This window comes from Cibotium barometz, chromosome 14, assembly GCF_041138505.1.
Source record: "Cibotium barometz isolate CiBa-2024 chromosome 14, ASM4113850v1, whole genome shotgun sequence".
Taxonomy (NCBI): Eukaryota; Viridiplantae; Streptophyta; class Polypodiopsida; order Cyatheales; family Cibotiaceae; genus Cibotium; species Cibotium barometz.
In genome coordinates, this window is record NC_141059.1 from 43,745,679 (window position 1) to 43,760,369 (window position 14,691).

General features: G+C 36.3%; 1 protein-coding gene across 1 annotated transcript; it reads left to right on the plus strand.

The window, feature by feature from the left end:
* Positions 1 to 2,974: 2,974 nt before the first annotated feature.
* Positions 2,975 to 6,241, plus strand: LOC147632051 (actin-depolymerizing factor-like). The gene is made up of 3 exons (XM_086808631.1): positions 2,975 to 3,314; positions 3,819 to 4,084; positions 5,868 to 6,241. Exons 1-3 carry the CDS (start codon positions 3,312 to 3,314, stop codon positions 6,016 to 6,018), a joined length of 420 nt encoding a protein of 139 aa, XP_086664757.1. The 5' UTR covers positions 2,975 to 3,311; the 3' UTR covers positions 6,019 to 6,241.
* The last annotated feature ends 8,450 nt before the right edge of the window (positions 6,242 to 14,691 follow it).

Consider the following 14,691-nt stretch of genomic DNA (forward strand, 5'->3'; position numbering starts at 1 on the left):
TACCTTTTGGTATATTCTTGGCTTCGGATTGTATTCCCAGTTAGATCGGATTGCATTCTAGCTTGATCAGACTGTACGGATTGCACTCTAGCTTGATCAGACTGTATTCTGACTTGATCGGATTGTACGCTTACATTTATATATATACATGCACATTTCTATTTCTCAAAATTGTATACAAATACAATGTGTTAAGTTAGTTTTCTTATTGATCATATAATCCTCCATGCTTGAGTAATGCGACGTCCGCTTGAGTAATGAGACGTAGCTTTGTGTATGATCGATTTGAAAGAGAGAGAGAGAGAGAGAGAGAGAGAGAGAGAGAGAGTACTAATTGATTGATTTATGTATGTGTGAGAGCGCTTTGTGTGTGCCTATGAGAGAGAGACGGAGAGAGAGAGAGTGCTTTGTGTGTGAGAGAGAGAGAGAGGGGGGGGATAGAGACAATTTTGTGCATGTGTGTGTGTGTGAGAGAGAGAGAGAGAGAGAGAGAGAAAGTCAGATAGTATCTTGTGTGTGTGTGTGTGTGTGTGTGTGTGTGTGTGTGAGAGAGAGAGAGAGAGAGTATCTTGAGATATATATTTTAATCCGAAGCAAAAAATAATAATGTATTAGCATCCATTAAGCAATGCTCGTCTCATCGTTTAAGTAACGCTCTCCCCAAAATAAAGTATTAGGCATTGCTTAAGCGACATTTTGTCGTTAATGTGGTGTAATAATGTGTCATTTATACGAAGCCTTTACATTGCCACAGGCATCGTTTAAGCAACATCCAGTAGCGTCGACATATGCGATGCTCAATTTCCCCTTATAGAGCAACAGAAAAAGCCGTTCCTATAGGGGGTTTGTGTTCTCTCTCTCTCTCTCTCTCTCTCTCTCTCTCTCTCTCTCTCTCTCTCTCTCTCTCTCACACACACACACACACACACAGACACACACACATGCACACACAAAAAGTAGGGAACAGTAGGGAGTCACCAAAATCTAATGACTGAGTAGTCTCTCCCAGTTTTTTTTCATTTTTCATAGTTCATTGCTAATATTGTTGCTAAATTCATTGTAAATTGTTGTTGTGCGTAGTGAAAGTAGCATTCCAATAGCAGTGAGCCTAATAGTGAGAGTAGTAGCAAAAAGAGCCCTACTATTTTTTCAAAACTAGGGAATGTTTTGAAGAATAGTCTCCAAAATTAGGTGATATTACCCATTTTAGCTACTGCATTCTGATACTACTAAGCGTTCATAAAAATTAAGTAGCAACATGTGTACACCATTAATAAATAGTTATGCATAAAAGGAAACAATGAGAAATACATCAAAGAGTATAATTTTTTATTGAATTACATATCTGCATTAGGCATATACAAAAAAATAATGAGCAGTTTCAATTTATGTTGGTGGTTCAAGTTGGTGGTCCTTCACTTCATAATTTAGATCACACATGATTTGGTGATTATGCACCCATGGATTCATAACTAGATTTATGAATTTATTCATGTGTGTATTTGCATTATTTCTAAACTTTAAAAAAAACTGAAACTACATATCTACATCAAGCATTTACAAAAAAGGGTGAGCAATTTCAATTTATGTTGGTGGTCCTTTATTTCATAATTTAGATCACACATGATTTGGTGATTATGCATCCATGAATTCATAACTAGATTTATAGATTATTCATATGTGTATTTGCATTATTTATAAATTTAACATACTCCCTAAATGGAGACATCATAAAATAAATGGGCCAAGCATCTACATCCCCATTAAGATAGTGAAACTTAAGCTAAGTTTAGGTACACGCACCCATCATCATCACAATTCATGGTGCTAGCAACTCTATAAGGGATTAAACTTAAGCTACTTAGGCATGTACACCCATCATTATCACAAGTTATGGCACTAGCAACTTTATAAGGGATGACATCCTCTAATTACTTGTTACTATTGCCTTTTTATGGTTTTGAAACATCAACTTTGACATTTAAAAGTTTTAATGAGGGATTGATACATTTTTAAGAATATTGTATAACAATTAGCTATGATAAAAAGTAACTAGCAAATAGCTAGCATGATACTCTTATGGAAATTTATATTATTTCCACCAGTTCATCCATCAAAAAAGCCTAACAACGTTTCATGTGGATGCGACATCTATTTCTATAAAGATTGACACCTTACACTAACTAAGAACATAAAGAGAATGGCATGGGCTCCATACCAGAATAAACAATCCATAAACAATTCTTTGTTGTTGAAAAATAAATTTATTAGATGTAACTTATATTGAAATTATTGATGGCAATCATGGCTTGGGCATTAAAATAAGATGATACAAAAACAGTCCACTGCAAATGAGAACAAAGATTAGAAAGTAAGCTTGTATGTGCCAACACGTTTTTTAGAAAGATAATTCTTTTGGAGGAGAGAATCACCTTTAATAGTACTCGTACTATGGTTCCCTAAAAAGACATAAGGTGGTGGCTCCTTTAGTTGTTCTCAACTTTACACCTCTTCTTTATCCACCTTGTCTTCATAATATTCAAATCAATACATCTAATTTATGAAAATAAGTGGGAGGAATCATTCTGAGCTTTTTTTGTTTCAAAGTTGTGTGTGCTATATAGACTTGGGTAACTTTGTCTTATACAGAGAGTTGGACAATTTAAGGACAAGCTTTATATTGTCCGATAGGAATCATTTCTCTTGAGGTTTGTGTAAAGTTAGTCTAAGTCATAAAGCAAATATAGAGAGTGCTACTTTACTATTATGATAGAGGTGATATCTTAAAATATTTAAAGAAGAAAACTTTGTTTATAATTCTCTTTGTAAGGGAATAACCACTCCAACTTTATTTCTAGGGGGTAGAAAATATAAAAAAGTGACTAACGAAAAAAAATTATGATATGGGTTTCTTGAAAGCCCCTTTTTTTTTCTTAAAAGAAATTTAGGCAAAATCATTATAAGTGGGGAGAGGAGTGTTGGGGTGGTTGCACCAAGGCCATCCATCACTTTGTACCAGCACTAACCTTAGTCCAGTGGGTGGATTTGGTGTATCGGCGGTTGGGTCCATCTGCATTCATACCCCAATGCCGCACCTTGTTTTTTCCCCACGCTCCAGTACCACCCCTACAACCACTACTACTAGTGCTTCCACCACCACGCCCACAATATCACCACTACAACTACTACTAGTGCTTCTCTTCATTGCTCGCTCCTGGCCCGTGCAGATTCATTAAGCATAAACTTTGCTCTTAAATCTCGAAGATCGACAAACTGATAGTTTTGGAGTGTGATAATCAGTGCACGTCTTAATGGTGAGATCAAAGAACTGATACGATGTGTCATGTGTAGAAGGTTCTTAGGTAATCGGTACCTAAATGTTGATTGATTTATTATGGATGATTAGCAGGTGCTGATAAGGTGATTAGTATGTGCATTATTTCCAGGACAAAGCTTAGTTAATACATGAGATCTAGAGCATGCTCGACGTCGTACTGATGGCGAGCTTGATTTTAAGTATGAGTGGCATAGGTAGTACAGTACTTAAGATCTGTAGCAAAGTTTATGCTCGACGTCGTGCTAATAGCGATCTGGATTAACTGATGCAGGAAGAGTGTCACAGGTAAAACTAAAGATTTATAGTATAGGTAATGACAGTTTATGCCCGACGAGGTAGTGCTAATGGCAAGCTCGATTAACTGATGCTGGTGGTTTAGAGTAGAAAGCGTGTTAACGACGCAATATAATATCCTAAGGTTCTGGGTAGCTGAAGATTAATTTTGATGTTTTACCAGTGTTTCCATTGATTATGGGTGCAGGCCAATGCAAGGTCCGGGATGGGGGTGAACGACGGCTGCAAGCTGACCTTCTTGGAGCTGCAGCGGAAGAAGGCGCACCGCTACATCGTGTACAAGATCGACGAGAAGAAGAAGGAGGTGGTGGTGGAGCGCACGGGTGCGCCCGACCAGACGTACGACGACTTCGCCGCCTCGCTGCCGGACAGCGAGTGCCGCTACGCCGTCTTCGACTTCGACTTCGTCACCGCGGACAACTGCCAGAAGAGCAAGATCTTCTTCATCGCCTGGTAAGTCTCTGCTTCAGCATCTAAGTCCCTAAGTCACATACTTGTCTGGATGATATTTATCAAACCCTAACATAAACCTGGTTCTTATCCCGAACCCCACATACACTAATCTGGACCATAAGCCTTATCAAACCTAGGCTTACCATAGGCCTTCTTCTTAGTTGGTGGATAGATCCCAAGCCCCTAAGTTTGTCTTTAGTCACATACTTTAATCCTTACCATAGGCCTTGTTCTCTTAGTGGGTGGATAGATCCCAAGCCCCTAAGTTTGTCTTTAGTCACATACTTTAATATGAATGATATTTATCAAACCTAGGATAGGCCTTGTTCTTAGTTCTTGGACAGATCCCAAGCAGTTTGTCTTTAGTCACATACTCGTGGCCACTACTAATGTGGATGATATTTATCAAACCCTGCATATGCCTTGTGCCCCTAAGTTTCTCTTTAGTCACATTCTCGTGGCCACCATTAATCCCCATAAGATAAATATCAAACCCTAGCATAGGCCTATGCCAAGGTTTGATATTTAAGGTTGGTGGATAGATCCCAAGCCCCTAAGTTTGTCTTTAGCTATCACATACTCATGGCCACCACTAATCGCCATGACATAAATATCATGTGTCATTTGTATACCTGATGTGTGGTTAAAAAAGCTCTAATCTTTTTGGTTTTACAATCGTTCAACTTGTGTATAAATCATAGGCATGGCGGTTTGATGATTATCATAACCCTACAAAATAGGCCTTGTTGAATAGATTTCAAGCCACTAAGTTTGTCAACCTGACTACATGTCTTCTTCAACATATATGGTTCGATGGTTATTCATAACCCCACAAAATAGGCTTTGTTTAATAGATTTCAAGCCACTAAGTTTGTCACTTGGCTACACATCTTCTTCAACATTGGCCTTGTTGGATAGATCCCAAAAGCCCCTAAATTTGACTTTCATTGGTGCAACTCATGGGTGGAAGCAACATGAGTGGTGTTGGAAAGATCCCAAGCAGTGCTCGAAAAAAATGGCATTCTAGTGTATTTGTATAGGACAATTTTTTTTAAAAAAAACGACTTAGGTGTTAAATAGCCCTTATTTTAAGAATGATTTTTCATATATATTTTAGTTATAAAACCGGCATATGGTAGAGATTTTGGAAAACAAAAATGAATATATTTAAGATATGTCTTGTTTTTTTTGGGGGGGGGGGGGGCAAACTGATCCCAACCCCCTACGTTTATCTTTAGTGACATGATTTGTTGGATAGATTCCATGCCATTAAGTTTGTCTTTAGTGACATGGCGTGTTGCAACCATGACTTAAAATCTTTTTTTAATTAAAAATTTCACGTGAACACTCTTTCGCCCTTATAAATTTTATAGCTGTTCAAAAAAAAGTCCTTGTTTAGAAATTTTGCCAGTATACGCTCATGCATAGGGGGGCATGGGAAAGGGTGGCTTCAATTTTTTTTTAAAAAAGAATTGAGCCTATCGACGTAAATGCAATTATAATGTAAAACTTTTAAAAATGATCCTCTATTTTCATCAATTTTCCAGCTCCATCAAATTTGAAAATGTGTAATTATGAAGGTGGCATAGGGGGCCAATGCATGGAAGGTTTGATTTCAAGATAGATACGATTTATTTAATTTCTGTGGTAATTTAGCATCATCCACACAGTAACGGATCCACAATGCAATGATAAAATGATCCTGTTATTAATCAATTTGATGAAGGCCTTTTATTGATGGCACAGTTAATTATATATATATATATATATATATATGCTGCAGGTCGCCTGATACATCCCGCATTAGAACAAAGTTCTTGTATGCAACATCAAAAGACCGCTTCAGGAAGGAACTGGACGGCGTTCATTATGAAGTGCAGGCCACTGATCCTACTGAATTGGGCATACAAGTGATCAGAGATCGCGCCAATTAGCAGCATATGCTTTCATCTTGCAGCAGGTGACCAAATGAAGGGTTTACCACTCACCTGCATGCGTTCACCACCTGCATGCCTCTTTACCAGTTGCATGCACGTGTTGCGGCGCTCACACGTTTGTGAGCCATATATATTTATATTTATGTTTGTGAACGTCTCTTATTACGAGGCTTTTTGCAAAAGATTCTTGGGGCATCTATGAATTATTTGGATTTTCTCATCTGCCTTGTGATATTTTATGTCTACCTATGCTCACCTTTATAAGACAAGACTCTTCACATGCATGGCAAGATGCCTCCAAAAGAAAAGAAGGCATCCATTTTATAATAAGTGCTTACACAATGCCAGGCAATGATGAGATCCCCTAGTCAAAAAAGAACAATGGTGCATTTATTTATAATTTAGCACATGAGATGCTTAATTTATATATAGTTTAGCACAAGAGATGCATTTATTTATTTATAGCAGAAGGAGATGCATTTATTTATTTATAGAAGAAGGAGATAGGGAGTCTAGTCTATAAATCCCCTAATGATTGAGTATGCAAAAACACTCCTAATGGTATGACTTGTACCATGTAATGAAGGTTTGAACTTATGGCTTCTAAAACATCTTGTTTGGTTGATGTAGATTTGAGCATCCAAGTCTTGGACAAGAAAAAAAAAATTGCAAATATTGATTTAAATGTAAAATCTAGTATATAATATGTCTAATTTGACGTCAATTTTAATATCTTTTATAATTTTAATTTTGAATATACACTTTAAATAATCCATTATATATCATGTTTTTTGACGTTTACTATCACGTTACTTTTAAATGCCTTTAAATTATATCATTGACATGTTATGCTTAAAACATCAATTACATCGTGATACCTGAAGATCTCCTACCTTCAATCAAGATACTATAGTTCAAATTACCTACTATAATGTATGATCTTGTGTTTTTGAAGTATTCTAGAAGTCATAAGGCACCTCCTACATTCAATGGTGTATTCCTTATTTTTTATGTACCATAAAAAGGTATGTGTTTCATTTCAAAGATTTTGTACAAGCTAGACACATTTATTACAAGATGTGATCCTCATTTTACGCTCGTTTTACGTACCATAAAAGGTAAGAGTTTCATTTATTCCTTGTTAGTAATGCGCCATCAAATGTGAGTGTTTCATTTCAAAGATTTTGTATGAGCTAGACATATTTATAACAAGATGTTATCCTTCTATAGAATTACATTGCTAAAGATTTAATAAAGTTTTGACTTATCGTATCAACAGTATGTGGAGTAATAATGAAGACCCTTAAGACTCTCAACACATGTTTTTCTAATGAAGTTTTGTTTTGCTAGGTAGCAAGTGAATAAAAAGGACATGACTTTTTCATATGGTGTCAAAATAAAGCCATCCATCCAAATGAAGTCATCCATCCACTCTAATTGTTTACAAAACACCAACATTGGCATGATTAGATATATATTTTTAGAGAGTGAATAAACATATCATAGTATATCAGTAACATGGTTAGAGATATATTTTTAAAGAGTGAATAAACATATCATAATATATTAGTAACATGGTTAGATATATATTTTTAAAGAGTGAATAAACATATCATAGTATATTAGTAACATGAGTAGTTGTACAATAGTGTCATAGGAGCTTCTATAGTCAAAAGAACCCATGTCCCATATCATTACAATGTCCATTAGAGAGAAGTTAAAAAATATTCAATCCAACAAGCAGGCATGATTGGTCCAAGAAATGGGGGCTACGATCTCAAGTGCTAGAAGTCATGCTCAAACCTTGGTCGGTCCATTTAGAAATGAATAGAATCCATGACACCTCATCCCAACACTAAAGAGATATCGCTACATCCATCTAGCTTCTCAACCAACCATGTAAGCTTAGCATGTTGTCTCATCATGCCCTGAAAGCAACTCTTCTTCTATGTTATCTTTCATTTACTCTCATTTAGAATATACAACCATGTTTGATATGATAGACCTTCCAACCATCTTTCTACCCTACCTAGTACCATGGTAGATTACCCAAAGTGAGGTTACATACTACTTACCTATATATAAAGCAAGTCTAGGAAAGAATATGATTCAACACGTACTAATTTAAGATATCATTGTTCTCTCTTCCTTGATTGCTACCCCTTCCAACCATCTTTCTACCCTACCTAGTACCATGGTAGATTACCCAAAGTGAGTTAATATAAATCATACTACTTACCTATATAAAGCAAGTCTAGGAAAGAATATGATTCAACACGTACTAATTTAAAATATCATTGTTCTCTCTACCTTGATTGCTACCCCTTTACATCCTTTATATAACTCCTAACCCTCTCATATAGAATATACACCCATGTTTAATATGATAGTCCGGCCAACCATCTTTCTACCTTACCCAGTGTAATGCTCCTTGCATCAATAGCTTGAGGACTTGTAAGACTAGAACTTTGATTCACTACAAGAGAATCATTGTTTTTTGATGCTTAGTTTCCACGCCTGGTCGCATCGTCAATATGTGCGTCAAAATAGGCATCGAAAATAGGCGTCAAAATCTGCGTGGAAAATGCGTCAAAATAAGCGTGGAAAAAGTTGTCAAAATAACAATCAAAATTTTTCTTTTTTTAAAAATTTGAATTTATATATAATATTTGCTATTTCCCATCCTAGGTTGTGTTTTAGCCTTCTCTTTCTACCTCTTTGCAAGCATATGTGTCTATGAGAGAGAGAGAGAGAGAGAGAGAGAGAGGGGGGGGAGCCGAGGGAGAGAGGAGGGTATAACTTCCATCACGCTCTTTGAAGGAGAAAAAATGCTAGCTCCTCCTCCTCATCACTAAGGTGCAATTAAGAAAGTGCTCTATTTTACAATGAAATTAAAGTTCATCATCAACTTGCTCATCCTCAGCGAGATCCATGGCTCCAAATAAATCTATTTCTAGAAATACTCCATCACTGTTGTCAATTGGTGGAACCAGTTGTCTTGTAGGAGTAGAAGGTAATTCATCCATGTCGTCATCCTCTTCTAGCTCTAGCATGAGAGCTGTCCATGCATCATGATCATACTCAGCTTGAAACTCTTCTTCTTCTCGATTATCTCTAGTGTCTGTTTCTTGTTCAAGATGTATTTGCTCAATGAGTACACCTTCATCCGATCCTAATCCTGTGTGAGCCTCACCTACTTCCTCAACTAGTATGTCTTCTTCTTGTTCTTCTTGTTGTTCAATAGGTGCTAATGGTGTATACTCAACCATCACATGATCTGGGGGGGAGTTCCTCAGCATCTGGCAAACAGTCAATTGCTATTTTCACCTCTTCAAATATTTGTTTTCCACGTGGATTTATTTGGATCACAAACAACCATTTATGATCTACTAGGTCTTCCACAAAGATGACTTGTTCACAGTGCTCTGGCAGCACAAATGTGTCCCTTTGGTCAGTCCATATCTTTGTGCGGTCTACTTGAAGAAATCCACACTTGTCTTTGCGTACAGTTACTTGTGCTCCTTGAGTTACCAACTTGAACCATTTCACATCAAAAATGAACATATCAAACTTTCTGAATCCAACCTTGATAATATCTTGGATTGTTTCACAAAATAATCTAGCATGCCTACTTCAATATTGCCATCACTTGCATTGAAGGACTTTCTTGCATGAGCTATTGATGCAAGGAGCATTACATTAATATCAGAACTAAGTTCTTTCTTTTCCATGTTTCCATTGAGCTTCTCATTGTGTTAACTCTAATCTCTACTCCTTAATCTCTTCTCTATTCGTTTCCATAAACTAATACTTAATCTCTTCTCTATTCACAAACCTCATATTTCTCAAATCTTCTCCATACAAATACTTATTATTGTTTAATAGATTGGGCATACCTCTTGCCTAATTGATTGAGCATACTTCTAGTCTAATAAATTGGGCATAATTTGGAGATTCTACATGAAGCAAGTGGAGTACATGACAACCTTGAAGAATCATTGAAGCAAATATCAACAAGAAGGAATCAACAGAATTGGTCCACATCATTAGAGATAATTCATAATTACCCAACCAAGTATAGTCAGTGTTGCTTTTTGAAACTTTCCATTGTGCTTATTGTTAGAGTAAATGGCTTCTCAAGGTGGGAAGGATGAAAATGTGGAGAAGGGGGAAAACCTAATGCCCTCTTTCCACATGGAAGAGGATATTACAAAAACAAATGAAATAGATATGCAAGATTTAGATCTTAATGAGTATGAGGATATAGAGATGAAGGAAATGAAAGAAAAAATCTCTAATATAGAGAATATACTTGAGAAAATTATGGTCTTCTTAGCTCCTTAATGAGAGGGGAAGGTGGGAGTAAAATAAATATATAAAAGTTTACATTGATGAGGAAAGAGAAAAAACTATAGAAAAAGGATTCAATGGAGCCATAGTTGAAGAGGGTCCCAAAAATAGAGACCAAGGCATGGTATTCAAAGATTTAAAGGCACCCACTTTTAGTGGAGGAGAAGGAGAGAAATAAAGATGCGGTCCATATTTTTCTACAAAAACAGCAAGATTTGCATCTTTTAAGAAATGTGCTTGTTGATCATAACCGCCCCATTGAAGCTAGCCTATCCTTACAAGGCAAATCTTATAAGTGGTGGTGGATGAGCTTAGCAGAAGCTAGGTAAGTACCCGATTCTTGGGAATCATTTAAGGAATTATTCTTAAAGAAATATCTTCTTGAAAATGAAGAAGACCGAAATTGGGAGGAGTGGGATACTTATTCTATGGAACAAAAGAATTTAAATCTCACTCAGTATATAGCTTGCCATAGAGAAATTGTCTTAAAGCTTAAGGGAATAAAAAATTTTCAAAAAGTAAGAGGCTTCATTAGAGGCCTAAAAAGAGAGTATAAGAAGGAAGTTCGCTCCAAAGAGCCAAGAAACTTAGACAAGTAAAGAAAAATGGTAGTTGTAAAGAAAATGATAAAAATTTTCATAAAAGCCTCATGAAGAAAATTTTGGCTCTTAAAAAAGAAAGGGTTTTTTCTTTAAAAAGGAAGAACCTCTTAAAAAGCAAAAATGCAATCCTAGTAAGTTTCTAAAAAAGTAAGATTTTGAGAGAGTGGTTAAAGAAAAACTTTGTTTCTCTTGTCTTGAGCTGGGACATGATAAAATGAATTATCCTAAGTCCCAAGGACAAGAACTTATTGGGAATGATAAGCCTAAAGGAATGCACACTTGAATTATTTTCATTGGGGGAAAGACTTTCAAGAAGCTATTTTCATAATACATTAACATTTGAGCGTAAAGGAAAATTTATTACATTGCAAGGAGAGCACAATGTACCATCTTCTCCTTTGATATGTAATATTGAGCTCCAAAAGCTTCATCAAGATAATGGAATAGAACAAATGTTTTTCTTATGCAAACCATTGTGAAAATTTTGATTCAAGTATTTGTGAAGTAGTTAATGCGTCTTTAAATAATTTATTAGAAGAATTTAAAGATGTTTTTCCGGAAACATTGCTAAACGATTTACCTCCGGATAGAGGGATAGATCATCCCATATAAGTTTTAAAGGATTCAAAGCCAATTAGTAAGTCATCTTATAGAATAAGTTTGATGACAGAAACAAAAGAAGTTGAAAAGAAGTTGGCTTTATATTTAGAATAAGGCTTTATTAGGTCAAGTAAGTCTCTCTAGACTTCACCAATATTATTGATGAAGAAAAAAGATGCATATATATGTGTTTATGTATATATTATTGTGGATTAAATTCAATCACAATAAAAAATAAATTTCTTATTTCTAGGATAGATGAGTTATTTGATCAATTCAAAGGTGCTAAATATTTTAGTAAGATAGATTTAAAGTCTAGATATCATCAACTAAAAGTTAGAATTAAACATGTGCCAAAAATAACATTTAGAAAATCTTTTGGGCACTTTAAGTTTTTAGTTATGCCTTTTGGTCTAGCTAATGCTCTTGCTGCTTCTGTGTTTAAGAAAATCTATGGTGGTTTTTATTTATGATATATTAATCTTTAGTTAAAATGAACACGAACATATTGAGCACCTTAGAAAAGTATTTCAATTATAGAGGAAAAACAAATTATTTGCTAAAAAAAATCCAAATTATTTGAAAGTAAAAGAACAAAGCTCAAAGTAATTATTCAACTTATGAAAAAGAACTGTTTGCAATTATGCATGCTTTTTTAAAGTAGCGTCCTTATTTGTATAGTGCCAATTTGGAAGTATTGATTGACCATGAAAGTCTTAAATGGTTAAGTAGTTAAAAGGAGTTAAAAGATAAGAAGGCTAGATGTGATGAAATCCTACAAGAGTTTGATTTTCAAATCAGATATAGAAAAAGAAAATTAAGGTCATGGGACAGATGCTCTAAGTCGAGCACCCATGATAAATGAGTTGCGGTTTACTCAACTAGAAAGTGAGTTGCTAACTCACTTAAAAGAAAAATGTGCTAATGATCCTAGCTATCAAGTAGTTTGGAATTACTTGATTAAAAGATTAAAAGGGATAACTCTCAAATAGGAAAATGTAGCTGCCTAGTGATAAAAGGGTATTACTTAAAAAGATAGTGGTTCAAAGGAATCACTTAAGAAAAGGTCAAAAGTGGAAAAGATCGTTAATGCGTGGTAAAGATAGTTAATGCCTGGTAAAAGCGGGATGTCTATCTATAAATAAGAGTCTAAATCCGTGGAAAAGAGGAAAGACTATAAATTCTCATGGTGGTGATATATAATAAAGTGATGTTTTGTTTCGACCACATCATAAACGTATGAGTATGTGATTGTCAAACAAAGTAATGACATGTACTCATTTATGAAAAGAAAAGTTGACCATATTAAAGAGAGGGATTTCGAGCATGCTTTTGCCTCTCCTCATTCCAATCCTCGTGCTCATTTACTAAGGCTTCTCACCCTCTACCTTCACTCTCCTAGTTTCCACCAATGTTTCATGGCGTCCACCATGTGTGGTCCTTTATCCACCTTATGGTGGGGATGACATCACTACTATCGGTCGGCTTGTACTCATCCTTGATGTGATTTATGACTCTATCTTTCTTGTCTTTATCCAACTTTGGCCATAAAGTTGCGTCCTTTCTAGCTTGCAAAGAATACACACTCATAACCTTGAGTTCCCACATGACAGAAGCCAGCCACTTGAGCTTAATATTGACCTTGACAAGAACACTCCACTCAACACCCATTCCATAGCAGAACAAGTGCAGTGGGCATGATGCGATGAATGTAGATGCTCCTGAAGGACAAGGGTATCTTTGGGATGCAGCTCTTCATCTCTTGCCCGACATTATCTAAAACCACATTGCCATTGACAATTGTGTAAAATTTTTCTCCACCGCGGTGGGTGTAGGCAATGTCGAAACGTCACAATAATCTCGCAAGCGTGGAGTGCTTCTGGCGCTAGTAGATGGGGAAGGATGCTCACGTGGGGGCATAGACCCATCCGTGCCCCACTTGGACAACAACCGCCTCCACCTCCATTACTCGAGGGTTGTGCTCTGCGAGTGGACGAGCGACCAGAGGGAGGAATTTTATCGACTCTTTGTGGGGTTTCTATAGGTGAACTAGGGTTAGCGGTGGTGCGGCCGAAGTGCCTGCCCCTCTCCCAAAATATTGTTGTGCCATCGCTCTTTGCTCGGGCGTGGCTTGTGCTAAAAAACCCATGAACTGGTCAGGCGACATGGCATATGGAGAGAAGGATGGAGAGTAAGCCGGTGTCTCATCTGGAGTGCAAGACATGTTTCTACACACACATAACAAAGCCCACATGGACACTTTAATAAGAGCATACACATGAATTATCCCTCAACATTCATTATGCATGAGGCTTATGCATAAAACTATGCATGAGGCTTATGCATAAAGCATTATGCAGCATAAAGATTATGCATAAAGCACTATACATGAGGCCTTATGCATAAAGCTATGCATGAGGCTTATGCATAAAGCATGAATGAGCATTATGCATAATGCTTATGCGCAAATCTACAAAAGAAATCTTAGCACCCAAGGGTGCAATAATAATAGAGGAAAGATAGAAAAGCACTTACCTCTTTTTCGTGATGTTGAAAGAGAGGATTAGAGGACCTATAAAACCAATAAAAGGGTGAGGAAAGGATTAGTAATGCATACATACAAAAGCTTATGCATGAGGCCTTATACATAAAGCTTATGCAAAAAGCATTATGCATGAGGCTTTTCCATAAAGCACTATGCAAGCTACGCTATCCTAAACTAAATCGTATCCCAACACTATGCATTAAGCATGCATGCATAGAGCTTAATGCATGCATAGACAGAGCTAAATGCATGCATAGAGCTCTATGCATAGAGCTTAATGCATGCATAGATAGAGCTGAATGCATGCATAGAGCTTAATGCATGCTTTAAGCTCTATGATAGAGCTTAATCTATGCATATATCTCTATGCATTACTACTGCATGCATAGAGCTTAATCTATGCATTAAGCTACACGAATATAGCTTAGTGCATAGATTAAGCTCTATGATTAGAGTTCTATGCATGTGCATTAAGCTCTATGCATAGAGGACCTATCTATGCATAGAGGACCTACAAAATAAAACCCCTCTTTTTGGTAGATAAAAATAGAGGAAAGAGAGAAAGGAATTTAC